Genomic DNA, 19,788 nt, shown 5'->3' on the forward strand with positions numbered 1-19,788 from the left:
TAAAGTTTCTTTTTTACTCTGGCCCTTATATTCAGTATCCAAGCTGCTAACAAATGGAAATTAATCTTTAAAAATACTACCTGTTTTCCTTTCCACCTGTTCTTAGATTCAGAAATCCAAGCTCTCAACTAAGCTGTCTGTCTTCACTACAAGATCATCCTTCTTTCCTTAACCAAGACTGCATAGGTGTTCAGCAGTAGGCATTTTAGGAAGAGCAGATTATTCTGAGAAACAATCTGAGAAGACGCTGAAAGATCTGCAATCTTGCAAAATAAGGATGGGACTCTAGCCATTCAGAAGTACTGAAGAGAAGATAATCCTCTGTGCTGGGAATGAGGAGACACAAAAAATAGCCAATGATGAGGATAATGAAGCTGTCAAGGGGAATGGGATTGAAAAAAGGAAATTATCTATGTCAGATAGGACAGGATAATAAGCACAAGTAGTCAACTTTGCTATAAGTGGGGAAATCCAACATGTGGACAGATGTTTGAAAAATGAAAGCTGCTATTGAGTAACAACACTTTGCCCAAGTCATTGCATTTGGCAAGAAGACAGAGTTCAGTTTTGATGTCTTTCGAGAACCAGTTTCCTTTGCATATTATTAGAGATAGGTAAGGATTGTCAGTACCATCCAAGGACAAATTCTAACAACTTGTATAAAACCCTGATGCAAAATCATCCAAATAAAAATGCTTCATTACTCATGTTTCATGATAAAACAAGATGTGCTGTGTTTTACTGACTGAGTACAGGAAAACCACTAAAAGCCATCTAACTAGAAAAGTCTTTGGACCACAGAAAAGAGGAACACTGCAGAAAGTCTGATTTCAAATGAGCAAGACTGTCTCCTGCAACATATCTTGGTCTATGAGTTTCTTCTGCAATACTCTCATAAGATTTCAACTGCTTGCACCAGCCACTTAGAAATACTAAGTTGTTTTATTACACAAACAGTGATGTATCAAAAAAAAAAAAAAAGAGTCTGCCTGGCAGCTTTTTGGGCAGCTGTCATTGCTGCTGCTTCTATCTTATGTCCAATGCCAGCATTAGTGTCACAGGAAGCCTCTTTCGCTGATAGTTAACTGTCTATTTTGGTTAATTACATTATAGATTTGACATACCTGTTGACTCCCTTGTCTCTGCGTACCTCCCAGTATGCCTTGTCCCCAAGATGCTTGAATAGCTCAGGCATTTCTACATGGTCTTAGGTCTACTGTCTATGAATATGAAATGCTAGTGCCCTGCAAGTGTCTTTCCAGAATCTCCAGGTCCTTTCCCACATTGGGAACATGATGATCCAATGTATGTTTGACCCTTTCCCATTGCTCTCCCACTTTCACACTTCCATACTCACTTCATTCCGAAATATATTCCCCAAAAGCACTCCCACAAAATGAACAGTCCATTAGCAAAACATTGAAAGGAGATATGTCGATCATCACATTTAGTTGCCTGCAATAGTATAACAAGATTTTAGCTCCAGACACTACACAACAGTATCCACTATTCAACACTTCTTTCCCAGGTTCATGGCACTGTGAGCCACAAAACAAATCCTGAAACCTTTTAATGCAAGAAAAGCCACCCAAATGCTCCAAACATCACAATGAGCCATAGAAATAAAACAGGAGAGAACAAAGATACCATCAGAATCCTAAACCCTTGCAACAGAATGGAAATGATTTAAATAAAATGCCCTAACAAACTTGGGAACCTGGCTACCTTCCATGGCACAGACAGAGGGAAAAAAGGAGGCTGAACAAGACACATCACTGTTCCTTGACTGTATAACTTGGGTGAAATTCCTCCCTGACCACCAGGCCAGAATGTCCAAAATCAGATTAACACAAGCCAGAACTAGTATCTCCTCCTCTACAATGCCAATTTCAAAGTGGTTTCTATATCATTACCCTAAGCTGTGCTATGGAAATATGCCATTTCTGAGCTGCTCTGTGCTGCAGTTTGCTAGTTTTAATATCCAGACTCTGAGGATGCTCGTGCCAATTTGTTGCTGCTTTTATTGGAATTCTCCCCTATTTTAAGCAACTGTCTCCTTCAAGCACTGCTTTTCTGTTTGCCAGAAACAGGGATGGGGAGTGGGACAAATGGCTGAGTAATTACAGTTTCACACAAAAGTGGCATAAGCAGCAGCCCAGCTACTAATATGAGACACAGGGAAAGTGCCATGGTGCAAGACTTCCATCCTGACACCTCTGAGACTGTTTTATTTCTTTCATCAAAGAATAAAAGGCATCAATCTGCAGCTTCAAGAAGTCAGTCATATTGCAGCAGGTTATACAGCAATTTCACAAGGGTAAACTGACCCAATTTGAAGCAGTGGGCACTCATCCAATGAAAGAATACAGAAGGCAGTGTCTGAAATGACTGACTGACTCACTGTATCAAAATGAAATTTTTCAATAACACGGCAAAATGGGACAGCAAGAATTTCCATGGTAAAGTAAAACTAAAATGGTAGGTTTTTCTTTCCCTTAGTTCTCTCTCTTTTTTTTTTTTCCTTTGGAAAACTGAAGGATCTCTCTTAAATACGTTAACTTCCATGAATCAGCAAATTCCAGCTGTATAGGTTTTAGATCCTTCTGATTTGCTCTAATTACATTACATTACTTTCTGAAAACAGGAGTCATTAGGAATCTGAGAAAAGGCTAGCTGGTGTGATGGGGGTTTGGGCGGCACTAATGGCAGGTAATGATGAGAAAGAGTAAGAGGGATTTTTGATCGTACCAAGCATATTATTAGGAATTAAAACTGCAGCTGGACCCTATTCCTGCAGCTCTGTTCCTTGCCCTTAATGGTTTACCCAAGTAGCCCCTTCTCGTTCAAAACAAGAGGAATTGTCATGGCTGGGAAAGGAACTGCTATAATAAATCCAACTCAAGAGATCCTTCGGTGCATTTTCAAAGTCCTACAGTTGGCATGGTAGATGTGCTACATGAATATGGGAATAAACATTTTTTTCAAGGAATACATCTGTTCAACTTCATAATTTACTTATGTGCTTGGAAGTGACAGGATTCTCAAAAAAAAAAAAAAAAGTTTATGGAAAATTCAATTCTCATTGATTTCCCTTAAGCTCCTTTGAAAAGCCCTGCCTTAACACAGCAACTCTCCTTCTTTTTTTTGGATGTTCAGTGTCCGCCATCTCTCAGTGCTGGTGGCAATGGGAGGACGGCAGAAGGAGCACCAAAAGCCAAAACTGGCTCTTGGAATTAGGCTCCATCACTGTGAAGCATGGTTTGTGATTTCATTAAATCACTAGCCAGCTTCCCACAGAAAAATTCATATGATATTTACAAATAAAAATGAACTAGAGAATGGCTCACCTCTGGGGGACTCCAGGCCAGCTCATTTCACACCAAGTTTAATTTTAAATGCTAAATATGCACACAACAATGCAGTATTTTCTCATAAACCCATCCTCCTGCATTCCCACTCACCACGTCACCTCACATTTCCCCACCTCCTCATTCACTGTCCGTTTTCCTATTGCTCCTTTTTCCTATCACCCCATGCTTCTGTTATGACTCTTTCTGGCCTGGGTTTTGCCTCCTCGTGGGATATGTAACTGATGATGGCCATGCTGTTTGGTGACCTTTCTCTCCTATTAGTGACCTGAAAACTCTGTCTCCAAACACAGCCTGTACCCAAGTTAACATTGTTCTACAACACGAAAAGAAATGAAGAATGAAATAAGTGTATTACAACAAGCGTGTTACCACTGAACAATCACAAGCCAGCTGAACTTTCATTCCAAACCCGAGGTCAGAATTATTGGATTGACTTTTAAGTAAAATTTTATTACTTAGACAATGTAAAACAAAAAAATCATTGTTCAGCCTGACAATGCAATATATTCCCAGACAAAATCTCAAAAGAAAATAAATGCTACAGAATTCTATCATTTCCATACATACTTAAGGAAAGAAAATTAGAATAATTAATCAATAACTACGTTTGCTACATGTCTGCAGCAAAAACAAGATTATTCCTTAAAACGCTGAAAGTTAAATAAACAAATTGGGTAAACTTTGCCCTCAGCTCTGGAAAACAACTGATCCAGTGGAGCTATTGCATATTCAAAAGAACAAGAAAAAAGCTGACTGAGAAAAAGGCATTGGAAAATCCCAGTGAGCTCTTATCAGAGCGTGTGACCAACTACAAGCCTGTGCCCTCTCCCCACCCAACTATTTGCTGTCTTTTCTAGAAGCGGGATCAAAACAAACAGATGCTGCTATCTTCCCAACTGTAAAGCAAAGAGCTTGTAAACTTGTCCAGCGAGATATAATCCCAGGGGTGCCAACAATTCCTAGCCGTTAGCAAGGGCATTAAACTGATTAACCTACAAAAGGATTTCTGGGTTGACTTTTGGACTCACAAAATAACGGGGCATTTCCACAGTATAATCTCTCCTGGTCAATTTTAAACGATTCAGCTGTCCTTAGAGGTGTGCTAAGCTGACTAAAACAGAACTCAAAGCTCAGCTCTTATCGTGTCCCAAAGTGCAAGTATCAAAATTGCCACGTGCAGACCCGCTGGAAATACACGTGGTCAGCCCCTTGCCCAACAGCAGGTCGCAGTGGGCCTCACAGCACCCCCAGGCTCCCAGGGCGGCCGGATCCTGTGACGTGCAGAAACCCCTGTGCTTCCCATCCCACAGCAATCGGCAGCCCTGGGACCGTCCGCAGTCCCAGCCCCTCGGTTCCTTCAGCAGCTGTTGTAAACCGCATCTGTAAAGGCTTTGGAAACTGAGAGAATTTGGAGCATCTTTTTGTTCAGAATCCAAACAAAACTAAACTTTAAACTTGTGCAGCTCTCCGTAACACAGAGAGCTATTTTCTTCCCAGACTAAACATACATAAAAACGAAGCAACACAAAAATATGCTTCAGCGTGGCCAAACCCAGAGATTCTTCAGTTGCTTTGTCCTACTTAACCTAGTGTGCATCCAGAAGAACCCTCCCTGCCAAATCTCCAGGGTGATATACCACAAACTTAGTATAGAAGGCCAGGGTTTTTATGGTGTTTTGTGCTCTCAGAGCAGAGTTTAAGCTGTTACAGTAAGCCAGAAGTAAGTTGCTATCACCACTACCCTAAACAAACTACATTCACTGTTAATATATATCATATTTCAATTTTTCTTCCATTGAATTACATTTCCAGAGCTTAAATTATGCCATACATCATTCTGCCTCCAATCTGCCAGCAAAGAGGAAGAATACAAGTTTAGGAGTCCTGCCATCTCCACCACCACCAAATGCATCACGAGTGTCTTTTCTCAAACGGATCTCTCTGTCTTATAGAAAGATTTTGTTCCTACCACTAACACTGAAAGGCCATTCCAGAAACTCAGTCCTCTAAGGGCTATCAATGTATTCCAATAGCCAATCTAATGTTATGGATATTGAATTTTTATCCTTTTTTGTGTGTGAGCATATTGTCCTTTAACTCTAAATTTTCTTCCTCTCGTTAATATTTATGCCCAGGAGTATTTATAGAGAGCACTGGTGAGCACTAATTCTTCTATATCCTTCTATATCCTTGTTACCATTTGTCTCCTACTCATCTCATTTTTTTCCAAAAGCTCCAGTCCCTGGCTATGGCCAGCATGTCTTTCGTTCTCCTCTTGTGCTTAGTCAGTTACTACTCTTCCTTCTTGGCAAGCCACCTTCTGTTTCCGCTAGCATATTTTCTCTCAAGTGCAGAAAATCATATCTATTTCTCTTCCAGAAGCCAGTCTTTTCTCTCATGTTTATATTCATGCTCATATTCCATGGGTCACCTTCTCCCTCAGATATCTGTCCAATCTTTATTTCAGTAATTTCCAAAACATCCAGAAATATTTTCTACAACTTTATTCTTCTGTTTCATATTCACAGACTTAATCTAAAATCAGCAGTCACAAGTTTACCTGAGACAGTCTTATGTGAGCTTTGGCAGGCAGATATTCAAACATGAAAAGTTTTTATTTAGTATTTAAAATAGGTAACATACATTCTCTAATTTCTACAACTTGTGTCATCATTGTATATGGAGGTCACATCCCCTACTTCTTCAGAAGCATTTCTCCATCATTTCCTCTTCTTTGTTTTTACCATCATGGAAAGGAAGAAGAGAATCTCCTTGTATAGATGTTTTTCACTTACGAGTCTCTGCAAGAATGCTCCTTTGATTGCTGACTTCTTGGTTTCTATAAAACTTTGCCAGGACCATCCCTGCACCTTCACATTAAGTTCAGCAGTTTAACCATTCATCAGCAACAACCAAACACACAAATCACACGCTCAATTGCAAGGATTAGCAAACAGCCCTCCAACTCTGCCAACTACAAACTGTAAATCACAAGGCTCCACTAACTGGAGCAAAGCAAACTACAGAGCACCTACGTGTGTCTGTTTGTTCTTTCCTGCTCCTCCCAGTCTAAGAAGGATATGTATATTAGTCGCTTAAAAACACTTAAAATACATCTCCAAATTTCCTTATCTCTAAGGAGACCTTCCACACGCTTCACTTCAGATCCCCCCAAAATGTAACAAATAGAGGACCTCTTCTAATTCAGGAAATAGGTTGAAGAGAGAGAACCAAGAATGTATCATATTTTATGGGCTCTTATTAGTGGGAAATAAAAGAGTATCAAGGAGCAGACAGCTTTACACTCATGCATCCAATGAGACTTTGTAAGCTGTGATTTTTTTTTTTGCCTATCTAAATGCCCTTATCTATATTAAACTGCTGTTAATCAGTACTCATTATCTTTCTGACACCAAACAGAGCCCTGCCCAACATGTTAAATAAAAACTTTGATCTTAAATGAAAAGCATGGTATTTAGAAAGGAAGCATACTAGATTACCTTGGATAGGAACCAGAAATATCACCTAGGTACCTCCAGCAACTGCTATGTCAACAACTACAAATCAGGCACATGGCACTTAAAATGAGATGTGAAAACACAGATTTGGGGCTGTCTACAGAATCAAATACAAAGATTCCTGGTTATAAATGCCACAACTACTAAGCACTAAAATCCTCAAAATGAACAGGGACCCCCATAACAAATCCTCATCCTCAAAATAAACAACAAGGAGTTGAGATGGGACTTATCCCTATGGGCTCAACCTGATGCTCTTCCACATAGAGAACACATGAATTCTGCTTCCATCCCATTTCAATAACCTGTGTAGCATTTCTAGGTCCTGCCTGTTCAGTTTTAATTAGTCTTTCTAAAACCTCTAAAAAGCTTTTAACGTTATAGAACCTGTACACTTGAGGCAGCCCACTCTACTTTTCCAAGACAAAACCTTATTCTCCAAGTAGTCCTGATATTTCTATAATTAAGGGTCAAAATACTCTTTACAGATATCAAAATGCTTTTTTATTACAGCAGAATATTTGAAAACAACATTTCTTCTGCAAATGTGTATGCAATCAGGTAGAAACGGCAAGGGGAAAGTTATTCATTCTATCTTTGGAACTAATTTTAATAAAATGAGTATCAGTGAAAGATCAAACTCCTCTGTTTACCGCATTTTAAAATGAAGCTCAATTTATTTTTTTCTTTTGATGATTAAAGCTTCAGAAAGGTATGTCAACTTACAGCTGTTATTATAATTTGTGAACATAGCATAACCAATCCTAGCTACTGGAACAGAAAAGAGCAGCATCTGATTTGAATTTGCTTTATGGTTTGACTGTACGTGTTTGTCATCTCTGGTGTTTGAAAACTACTTAATTCAAATGATCGGTGATGAGCATAATCACTACTGCAGCAAATTCTTTGTGAATATATACTACCCAACTGAAAAAAAGACCAGATTCAGAACAGGAAACAGAACCAATTTGGTTTTTGTTCTTTGAATTAAGTCTTAAGAAAACAAGAACAGGAAAAAAATAAAAATAATGTTGCTCTGAATTTTTCCTTCTTTTTTGTAAAAACTATATATGTTGTTTGACAGCTATGATGATCTGTGTTACTTCCAGGAAAATCCAAAAGTATTCCGGCTGCACTGAGTGAAACTTTGATGGCTGTCTGAATGTTGAAAGAAACAGTACGCACCAAGAAGAGCCCGCTTTCCTATGCTGCAATTATTGAAACTTTATTAGGTTTAGCGCTGAAGGTCAACAAAAGAGTACTTACCTTTTGTTTTGGAAGGGAAAGGAAATCAGTACTCTGTTGCTACGTGACTGGTTTCCAAGCAGCAGTTCCACTCACTTCTTTGCGGAAACAAAGTGTTCTTCTGTTTCTGCAAATGCTGTTTATATTGAGCAAATCCAAGTACGTTCGATTCAGACAATATACTGTGAACCAGTAATGAAAAAAATGCATTTGCAAAAAACAGAATATATCACATTGAACGACCCCTCTCAACAAGAGATGCATCATACGCATGAGATTGCTGGCATGACATTTTCTGGCTGTTGAATCAGGAGAATGCCAAGCTTTATGAACTGTACTTGATCTACCCAATTTGTTTTGTGAATAAATGTGCATGGCTTCCTCTGTTTCTCAGCAGGTTTGAAGGGCTTAGATATGTCAAAAGCAACTCAAGTGTCAGTGGAAATACTATAAAAGAGTGTAGTTTTCAGTGTATACTGATCAACATCCCTCAACAACCAACCAAGGATGCATCCACTGAATATTTTTTTATTCCTGTTTTTACATTATCACTATTTGGTCTTTATAAAAAGTGTCTCTTACTCTATCCATTTGGAGTCTGACATGACTCAGTTGTGGAAGTTCAGAAAAATGAGTAATTAAAAATGTAGTGCAATAGGATGAAATCCATTCAAACCAAATTTAAGCATCATTACTGAGATCAAACTTCATTGCCCTGTTTACACCAGCCCTCAACTGAACAACCTGAATTGAATCAAAGACTTATTTGATTATCTATTCAGATAATAAATAATTCATTCAAAAAGACAGAGCCCAAAATCCACATTCATATCTGTTGAATTTTCAAGAATTTAAAGGAAATGATTTAGTCTCTTAACGTAATTGGCATCCAGTAAAATAAATTAGTAGACATCAGCTTTCACTAGCTATTAAGCTTTCCACTCCTGAGGGTCTTCGGTTGGAATAAATGCAGAAACAAGACATTAAAAACACTGTGCATATTGTAAATAAGGAAAAAAATGCCAGAAAGCATGCATATTAAGAGTTAGTCTGCTCCTTTACTGAGAACCAAACAATTATGAGGATGGGTTTTATGTTTTAAAAAACAAACACGTTCTGCAAGCTCATTTTCACTGGGAAAAAAAAAGAGACAAGAACACCACGGAGAAGGAAAGAGGATTAGGAAGAAGCTCGGGACTGGATGTTTCGGGTAATGTAATGCCCACCAAAATTTGGGCAGCTAAAAGTTTGTTTTTTTTTTTTTTGGGGGGGGGGGGGGATAATAAAACCTCATCTTTATAGACAGGACTGTGAGGAGCGTATCTCCTGGCAGCACTGGTGCTGTGCACATTCTCCAAATGATGTTATTAAGATGTAGTGCAACAGCTGTACAGCTTCCTGATACAAATGAAGACTGCATGAGCTCCTGAGAATAACTGACCCAAGTCACCTACAAAATTACATGCGCTTCCCCACACCCATTAAAAAACATTATTCAAGTTGTAAAGTCAATCACTCTAGAATTATGTAAGAGGAGAATTTAATTTGCACATGGAAATGTAATTCAACGCTTTTACCATATGTGGTATAATTTTGTCTTTCATTACATGATTACATATGCTTTCTCTATGGATATCAGGCTGTGTAGTCAAAGAAGCAATACCCCGTAGCTTCCTACCTCATTGCTTGCACAAGTTGAAAGGTTTTATATGAATAAACTATGGAAACATAAGAAAAAGAAAAAAAGAAAAAAAAGGAGGATTGCAGTGCTAAAGCTGCTAACTTTTCTGTCCTTAAGGCTCTATCTCTGCCTCTGCTAAAGATTCCTACCTGGAGCCAGATTCACAGATGGGAGTTCTCCATGAACTCCACATCCCTTGACTTCTCTGTGAACAATCTGAGATTTTGAGATCAGACTTGTAGAAGAACTGAAAGTGTAACCAATAGGAAAAAAAAAAAAAACACATGCCAGGAAAAGGGCACTAACAGGCAGTGGACACTTTTGGTCTTAACCGTACCTGTGTTTCAGTTCCTCGTTCACAAAATGTGGAAAAAATGATGCCTTACACTGTTGCATAAAAAGAAGTGCTTACTAATTGTGAACAAGCTGAATGAGGTCACGAGGGGAAAGCTAACGCTGAGGTTCTATCGCTACAAGTATTGGTAAACTTTCCTTATTTAATTATATTTTCCACAGTGCCTAGGCAAGCCTGTGCCTTGGCTTCTCATTTGTTTAATAGAAAAAGCACTTCCCTTCTTCGGAGGGCTTTTATGAAAACAAGCATATGCTACAGATTATGAGAGACTCAGATACTGTGGTGATGTGGGATATAAATACTCAAGACAGACAGCACTATGGAAAAGCCAAGGACAAAACTGGTGTTTATCTTTATTTGTCTGTTCTCAGAGCCCTGTATTAATTCAGGTCTGAAGCTACAAATTGAACAAAGGGTGGAGGGGAGAACCATACAGAATATGAACTGCCTCATTAACTGTCCATTTTCCATGGCAAAGGAGGCACTTCAGAAAAAAAGAAAAAATAAAGTGACAGACAACATGTAAACTCCATCTCAGTAAACCTGCCATCCTTGGAGTTGAAGTAATGATTCCAAGGTAATCTTCATTTTGACAACCCGAGTGCTAGTGTTTGCACCTCTAATGATTTCTGTTGTGTGTCCTCTGTATGAAGAGAGAAACAAAGCTTCTGCTCCTGAGGTTCTGCACCCCAGGCTGACAGCGCTCACCCTATATGCAGTCCCAGTGCCTTCAGAATAACTATGAAACATTAGTGAAATAGCAAATAACTCACTGAAAGCTATTCAATGACTCTATGAAAAGCAGAACAGTGTTAGATGATAAAGCCTTGCAGCAAAATTTGGGACCTTTCCTGCAAATGCTGAAATTTATGAATAGCTTTACTCATTTACTTGCTTAGTTGAGTGAACTGTATAATCGCAGCATTGAACTTGGCCAAGTGCACCCTGAGGGCTGCTGAAGAGTTTAAAAGTTACGGGACCAGGAATTTCAGTGCCTTCTGATACCTTGCCCACATCTTCCCCACCTGTATTTTGTCTTGAAATACTTGTAACACTAAACAATGCAAAGGTAATGCAGGAAAGCAGCAAAAAGTTGAGTAAGATGTCTTGGATGTTTTCTCAATGTTCTCATCTCTTATATGAGACTCTATGACACACCTGCTGATGATAAGCATACATCGAGCAGGACATTAGCAGAGTTTGTGAATGTGGATCAAGGTACAATAGATCATGCCTTAGTGGCCATACCATTACAGCTGAACAGACTGAATCCTTCAGCCTGTCGGTGAAAAAAATTGTACACACTTTTGCTTAATTCTCCCTGAAAATCCACAAGTGCTTCTAGCACACTTTGCAATTATAGCATACATAGATATGCTGCATAAAAATTATTTATAGCAAATTACTGATGCCACTTACTAGAATAGCTGAGGAACAGAGGGTCTTTTTTTCCCAAAAACTGCTCACGCTGTCAGAAAAGCCCATACTTTGTTAAGAACATCTTTCGATATGACATTTCAGCCAACTCTACCATCTCCATTAACTCAGAGATATTTTTTTTTAATCAAACGCTTGAATTCCTTCAATATCTGTGTTAAGTACTTCCACAGTAACTGTAAGCTGTTACTGAAGTGGCACACATTTGCAAATATTGGAGGGCAGAATTTAACATTTCTGTTGCATACAGAGAACATTTTGACTCGGTGCGTTGACATTTACTTAAGACAACTACAAACACAAAGTTCATGCCTCCAGTTGGCCAACCCAAGTTGGCTGCCCCCTGCCATCAGGGAGCTGGAGGCACGTTCAGCCCCAGCCCTCGTTCCACGCCAATTTGGCTTCCATGCCAGCAGCAGACCGGTCAGTGGGTCCACGCAAGAGGGTGGGCTGAGGGCATCCTTCCCTTTGACGTAACCCATGGGCCGAAGAGCCACCAGGCCTGGGAGGTGAAGGCCCCACACCTTCCCGCTGCCCACCCGCCATTTACCTGCAGCAGGTGATGCGCTGCCCGGTAGCCGAGGCGCGGGCCTCCCCGCACGCCCGGCGGCAGCCGCCCTGTGCCGTAGCCGTGCCAGGCCACCACGTAGGGGTTGTCCATGGTCAACCAGTAGCGCACCTGCCCTCCAAAATGCCGAAAGCAGAGCTCGGCATAGTCGCGAAAGAGCTCGGGTAGGACAGGGCTGGCCCAGCCACCAAAGGCGTCCTGCAGGTGCTGCGGCAGGTCCCAGTGGTACAAGGTGACGACGGGCTCCATGCCTAGCGCCCGCAGGCGGACCAGCAGCCGGTCGTAGTGGGCCAACCCGGCGGGGTTGAGGGGCGCTGTGCCGTTGGGCAGCAGCCGGGCCCAGGCCAGCGAGAAGCGGTAGTGGGAGACCCCCAGACGCCGCAGCCCCTCGGCGTCGCGGAAGAGGTTGTTGTAGCTGTCGCTGGCCACGTCGCCGCCCGTCGGACCCATGAAGCCAGCACCGGGTGGTGTGGCGGGGCGGTGGGTGAAGGTGTCCCAGACCGAAGCCCCTTTGCCCTCCTGCCGCCAGCCGCCCTCCGTCTGGTAGGCAGCGCTGCCTACACCCCAGAGAAAGCCGTCGGGGAAGGTGTCGTGGAGGAAGAGCTGGTCCTGCGGGTAGGGCAGGCTGGCGAAGCGGGCCCAGGTGCCCGATCCCTGCCCCGGTGCCCCGAGCAGCGGCCGCCCGAGCAGCAGCACCAGCAGCAGCAGCAGCAGCAGCGGGGCCATGCTGCCGGCGGGGCTCCGCGACGGCGGCTCCCTCCTGCCGGCCCCCCGCCGCCCTCTTTTATCCTCACCTCTCCCCTTCCCGCCCCCCGTGCCGGTGGGCACGGCTATTAATAATTACCTCGGAGCTGCCGTCTGCATCCTACCCGCCCGGCGAAGGGGAGCGGAGCCGGCTCCCTCGGGGAAGAGAGAGGGCTGCCTCCGGGGGCGGGATCCGGGGTGAGACGGGGCGGGCAGGCGGGGAGGAGCGGCTTCGAGGGTCGCCCCTGGCATCCCTCGGGGTGGCCCCCGGCTGCTCACGGCTTCCGAGGGTCCCTTCGGCGCTGCTCGGCTCGCCCCCTGCCCCTGAGGTGCCCCGAGCAGCCGTCGGGGGAGCCCCGGGGTCCCCGGGGCCGGAGAGGGGGGGAGCGCCTCGCGTGAGGGAATGAAGGGGCAGTGTTGGGTTTTGCTGCTTTTCTGCCTTTTGTTTTTAATCCTTCACCCAGTATTTTCGCCGTGGTATCACATCGAGAGATGCCGCCGCTGTGATTGCTCGTGTAATAATAATTAGAGACTCGGTGGGCGAGGACCTCGTACACCGACACTTCCATGTAACCCATGGGTTGGCACCTCAGAGTAACAGCAGCTGTTCTGTTCTGGGGCTGGATGTTGGTGAATTGGGCTCTTCACCCAATGCAAAACAAGTGAAAATTAGAAAAACCTCACAGGTCTGTATGCAGAGGAAACAAATCAAGCCGTGCTTTTCAGTCTGTTTATTTGGTTACACTTCTTAGCTACCTGTGTGGGCATGATGCATAGGAATCTTTTTAACGGTCTCGGGCTGCTGTTGTCATCTCCTTCAGACAAGAAAACTTGGCCAAGAAGTGGCTTAACACATTGCAGAAGCTCGGTGTTCAGTTGTGTGAACTCTAACATGATCTGGGGCATCTAAGACTAAAACACCTCCTAGACAGGCTGCTAAGGACAGAGAGATGTTCCCAGGAGATAAAGTTATTGTTTAACTAAGGAGTGAAGGCATTGAGATAATTTCATTTTACTTTTAGAAAATAAACGCCCTCCAGGTAAAATTACAGGTAATCACTAATAATGAAGCTGATGGATTTAAATACCTATTCTGAGCTGCTGAAGGTTTCCTCTAGTATGTAGGATGGGCTCTCATACCTCTCAGGCCCACGCAGAGTCTGTCTTTTTTTTTTTTTCCAGAACTTCCAACCTCCACCTTTTTCACACCAATTTAATTTGGTTTCACATATTGTTTTGTAGTGTTTTTAAGGAAGAGGCAAAGGATGTAAAGTGCAGGGTTGTAGTTAGTCTTCCATTAATGTCGACCAACTTTTTTCCCATGTCAGACGAAGCTCTGGACAGCCCAGGGGACCACCAACATTCCTTCCCTAAAGGGTGCCTCCTGTAGGTGGTGTGGGAGCAGGTGAGTGGCAGGCTGGTCATCGACTCCTATGAGTCTGCTATAGCCTGACAAGCTACTGAAGTTTGATTACAGCCTAAATAAAAGATAACCTGAGCTCCAACTGCAGCAACAGAAAGTTGACAGCATCACATAGTGCTTGCAGAAGCTGGAGATTCACTGTTAGCTGCACAGTGGCATTGCTGTGCTCCTTTGCAAAAGGTGAAGAGCCAGGCTCCTGTTCAGCTACTCACCCCGTGTCAGTGGAAGTGTAATGCCTTTGCTGGAGCTCACTGCCTGAGTATTTTGAAAAATCGGATGTCTCAGAAATATCGTAGCCTAAAACCAGGCACTAGTGATGCCAAGTCCATTGCTGACATTTAAAGAAGAAAACTTCAATAAGTATCTGGTGTCACAAGGGATCTTAAGATATATCTTGATACATTCTCTTTTATTTGCTAATTATTAACTAAAACCCAGATCAATCTTATTTGTAGTTAGACGTGTAAGTGAAGCACGTTCATTAGGAACTCGTTTATTCCAGAGTTTCTCTACGCTCAAAGCAAAGAAACAGCTTCAAGGTGTTGGTGTGAGTCAGCCTAGCCAGCATCTTAGTCAGCTTCTGGAGGTGGATGCCTTCCCCAGAAACTATACAGGCAGCCAGCAGTGGCTGTGCTTCTGAAGTAAGCAACCCACTTCTGAGGGATGAAACCTGGCCATGAATTACCGGCACTAAGCTGTCGCTTCATCTGTATGTCTGTCACATGAAAGCTTCTTCTTCTTTTTTTTTTTAGTAGTATAAATGTCAGAAATTGTGCACTGTGGCCTCCAGTTGCTCGGTTTGTGTGTGTGTGCATGTTGTTGTTTTTTCTCTTACAGAGAAAGCTTGTTTTCATGTTTTAGAACAACACAGTCACCCACTGCTCTGGGCAAATATATATATTTTCTTCTGCTTTGACAAACTCTGTGCAATATTAACCATGCAGAAAGGTCAGCCAAACACTTGCAGACACCCCAGGCTCCCCTTCTGCTCCTTGAGTTCAAAGCATGGCTCCATTGTGTCTGAGCTGCTGAGCAAGCATACTGCCAACTCTGCCCCAGATCGGTAGATTGGGATTTGTTACCTTTCAGCCTTCTTTGTATTGCTAATTAGTGAAGGTTCAACTTTTGATAATATATATAATGGGTACTTAAAGTGTCGATATAGTTTTCATTCAGGCTGTGTGCAGAAATTTTCTTTGCCAGTTGTGCAGTCAGGACATACAATCAAACTCAACAGTGTTCTGACTGGGCATTGCTCTCTCTATCCCAAAGAGACTGAAGCTTCGAGGATACTGACATTTTTTAGGAAAAAGAACTCTATTACTGCTTTCAATTCATTTTACAGCTTTCCCTGAAGTCACGTCATGCATTGTGTCGGTGCTGCAAACCCCCTCCTCATTTAAAAACCTCTGCAGAAGGACTACCAGCCTTATACTGGTAGCATCTGTGCTCCTCTCTGTGGCAAAACAGCAGGTCTCAGTGCCTAACACAGCCATCTTCTAATACCCTTTCTCTGCTTACAAGCGTATTTCCAAACATATACAACCATATATTCAGTTGACAATAGCCTTGTGTAATAGATTTACAACCTCAGCACTTCTTCTCAAGGCACAAAACTCACTATCAGTTGGGGACACTGCTTAGAAAAATTACCCTCCGAATTAGACTTGAGCATTTTCTCTATTGCTTCTATCACTGCATAACAATACTAATTCCCTACTCTGTCTGTTAAATGCAAACTGCTAAGCCGTCAAAATTTTACTTTCACTTGCTGATGAATAGTTGTTCCCAGTGGAAGGCTGTGTAATAGCGTTCTAGATTTACCTTCTTCATCACTGCCAGGGCATCGCAGCCTACCAGGCAAATAAGCTCTTCCTCGGTTCTCTCAGAGAGAGAGTTGCAAGTCCAATTTTCTTGAAAAAAAATGCATCCTTCCGTAGCTATTCCTTTTTTCTCTCTTGATCACACTAGCTACGTGCATTCACTGTACATTCTGAATGACTTTAAAGACAGATAATAACTGACGGTAGTGAAATTAGAAACATAGTGTTGTCAGGTCCAAAATAACCCTGTTGGTGTAATGAACTAGCGCAGTGCTGAAGAATGCTTGGGAAGATGTCAAATTCCCCTTACTGTAACAGCAAAAAGTAGCAAATCATTTCTCTCCACTTTTCTTGTAGTAGGGAAGGGTCATAGAGAACCTGAAATGCCTCTTTCTGAAATCTGAGGACTCTAGCCATCTCTTGTATCCAGTATGACAAATTTTTTTAAACCATAAAGGACTCTGAATTGTTCTTCTTTATTCTGTGGCAGGATCTTGTGCGAGAATGGGAAATTAGAAACCTACCAATTGTTTTCACTTCAGCTTTGTAAATGTGTCTCCAAGAAGTGGGCAAGTCCAGAACATCCCCTTGTATGAGAAGTGCAATTTCAAATCCTTTGTCCCCTCTTACTTTGGAGGGTGACCAAAAGTAACTTCAAGTCAACCCTACAAAAGCCTATTTTATTTGCACGGGGCAGGGATGACAACACCAAAGGACAGAAAAGAGTGCTCCTTGCCAACTCCAGCCATTCAGCTTGTAAGCCAGAGGCCTCATCTCTGTTTTAGGCAGGAACCTAACCCTGGTGGCAGCAAAGAAGTATGCCTGTTCCCCAAAGTCTGCTGAGCCTGTGTGAACAAGGCGGGTATCCAGGGAAGTTCCAGACCAAATAAGGTGTTGCCCAATGGGTTTAGGCATTTTTAAGGTAGAAAGTCCTGGAAAACAGAGGGACTGGATCACTCACGGAAGTGAAACAGATTTTACAATTTGGATGGGATGTAGCAGACTGGATTTCAACCCTAAGATGTGCACACCTGTGAAAATCCCAGTTTATGGTCTCTGATGTCATAAAAAGGAGCACAAACATCATTTCACTGTTCTCACTTCTATTTTAATTTCTATTTGTGATACACTGTTATCATTTGGAAACCAATTTCATTCAGTCTCCACAGGAGAGCTGGAAAGCTTGAATCCTGTGGCTCAGTCTAGAGCTGACAGCACTCTAGAGACATGTATGGTGACTTTTCGTATGCAGTCATCCTATCTCTTCAGTTCAGGCACAGCTGCATTTCCCTTCACTCTTTAAATTCCTATTATTTTAAAACCTCTGGCAAAATGCCACATCTTCTATGAAAAGAAAGATCCATGGGGGCTTAAATGAAGAAATAAAAAGCTATTTTATACTATTAAAAAATGAAAATGCAATGCTGAGTTTTATGTACATGGAAGTTGAATTTTTTATGCATTAAATTCAGTCAGGGAAGAATATCCTGCAGAATTGCCTCTATTACCATATCTTTAGATCACTTTCCAGAGGTAAATGGATAAGAGTTGCTCCTGCTAAAATCATACAGCAGGATAAATTAGTGTTTGCTAAATCTATACTTCAATAAGCAGTTGAATAACACCTTAGTTCAGATATTCATTTCTTCATTTCAGCTCTTGCCAATATTGGTCTGTTTTACTGTATGGCAAAGACCAGTTCACCAAGAAACAGTAATGATTTTAAGAACTGCTGTGGTATGTTAATTCTCCTTAAGATTTTCTGCCTAAATGACTCTTCTGTAGTTAAGAGCTACAACATTTTAAACTGAACTGAGCTGAAACTTTATAAACTAGTTGCTTAAACTACATTGCACTATGCTGCTGTCTTATTAAATGTACAGATAACATTGTCTGCAAATACATAAACATTTTTCAGGGCTACAGGTATATGATGCTCTTTAATAAACATAACTATTGCATTATACAAAATCAATTTTGACTGAACACCAAGAATTCAGTCTCTGTACTGTTTGAAGTGTGTAGCACTGAAATGTGATTTATAGTCAACTGAGAAACCATTTAGTCTTTTACTGCATGCTTCATACTCACATAAATGTACTTCAGAGCTATTCCCAGATAATCTAGCAGGGCTTTTCTCCTGTTTTCCTGAGATTGGCTCAGAACTATTGGGAAGTCAAGGCATTTATTTCTGAAACACTAAATATGCACAGAAACTTCTAAGTTTCTGTGCATATTCTAAGAGTTTTCAGGACCTACCTCTTCAAATACAGTTGCAGACTTGAACCAGATTAGGCCAAGATATTGCAACTGCACACTCTTGAAAAGTAAACCTTTCTAATAAAAATAAATAATTAAATAAATAAATAAAAACACTTTGAGGATGACTGCAGTGAATTTCACCTCCGAGACATGAAAGCATAGATGCATGCCCAGTAGCCAAAATATTTCACATTAAGCATTTCTTCACAGCTGCTATCCAGAAGAATCAATGCACCACTTCAAAAACTGAAAGTCAAATAATTTCCACAGTAAGTTTTTTTTTTCTCTCTCTCTCTTTTTTTTTTTCCCCTGTGCTTTTCCTGACATTTTTGAACACTGCTTGAGGAAATAGCTTTCTACCTGTCACATTGCAGAGTGGCAGTCACCAGCCTGAAGGTTTCTAAAAGCAACAGCTATCCAAGTGCATGGATATGGCCAAATGGAAAGACAGGAGGAAAATCAGTGGGTTGTTACTACTATGGGTTGTTACTGTGGGTTGTAGGTAAGACAGCAGAAAGCCTAAAGCACTTCTATGAATGCTTAAAAATTATGAAATGTAAAGATTGTAGCTGGGCAACTAAATAATGAGAAGCTTGAGACTGTCTGATAAGCGGTCAGATACTAGATTAACAAGTAGGATGTCTGTAGTCTATCAAAGAACTAAGAAGCCTACACAGGGTATGTGTCATGTAGGGAGGCTGATTGCAGACCAGAAAATGTCCAAATACGGTATATAAAGATAAATTGCCTAACAAAAACACATGGTGCTGGTAATGACTAGAGCTTGCTTGGATGTTTACCTTACAGAAAAAATAATTAGCCAACTAGATAGTGCATAAGAGAGGGAGAGTAGAATATGGTGTCTTGACATAACCTATGCGGGACTCATTGAATGTGTGTAAAGAGGACCTGGATCCTATAGATGCAGCTTGCTGAAAAGTCAGGAATCCCTTAAAAAGCCAGAGCTGTAAGAGTGAGAGTCAGACCTCTGCAACAATTATCTAGCTTGTAGCCTTCCACAATCAACAACACTAATGAACAAAGGACTCAGCTTTGGACTAAGGTACCAGAATGTAGGTGTCTACTTACGGATTTCTGTATGTGAGCTGAGAAAGGAATTCCATAGCCTAAACGTAGGCAGACCTCTAGCTCCCACTTCAGTAGATACTAGGCTTGTGTCCTACCTGGCAATTCCAAATTTATGTCTCAGGGGCCCCAGGGCATCTCAGTAGATGCCTGTGGCTGGTTATCTAAATCAAGCCCATCACAGTTCAGGGAAATCTAACCAATGTAGTACATGCAGCCGACAGAATGAGTCAGCTCACCCTAAAGTATGGAGGGAGCGATTCACCTGCCCAAAC

At 41.7% G+C, this 19,788-nt stretch overlaps 1 protein-coding gene across 1 annotated transcript in view; it reads right to left on the reverse strand.

Annotated features, from left to right (window-relative positions):
• Positions 1 to 12,901, reverse strand: part of KL (klotho) — a 49,298-nt gene extending 36,397 nt beyond the window's left edge. The window contains exon 1 of the mRNA XM_040569577.1: positions 12,158 to 12,901. Coding sequence (XP_040425511.1) covers positions 12,158 to 12,901 — 744 coding nt within the window. The remainder of the gene's footprint in view (positions 1 to 12,157) is intronic.
• Positions 12,902 to 19,788: the final 6,887 nt, after the last annotated feature.

This window comes from Cygnus olor, chromosome 1, assembly GCF_009769625.2.
Source record: "Cygnus olor isolate bCygOlo1 chromosome 1, bCygOlo1.pri.v2, whole genome shotgun sequence".
NCBI classification, from domain to species: domain Eukaryota; kingdom Metazoa; phylum Chordata; class Aves; order Anseriformes; family Anatidae; genus Cygnus; species Cygnus olor.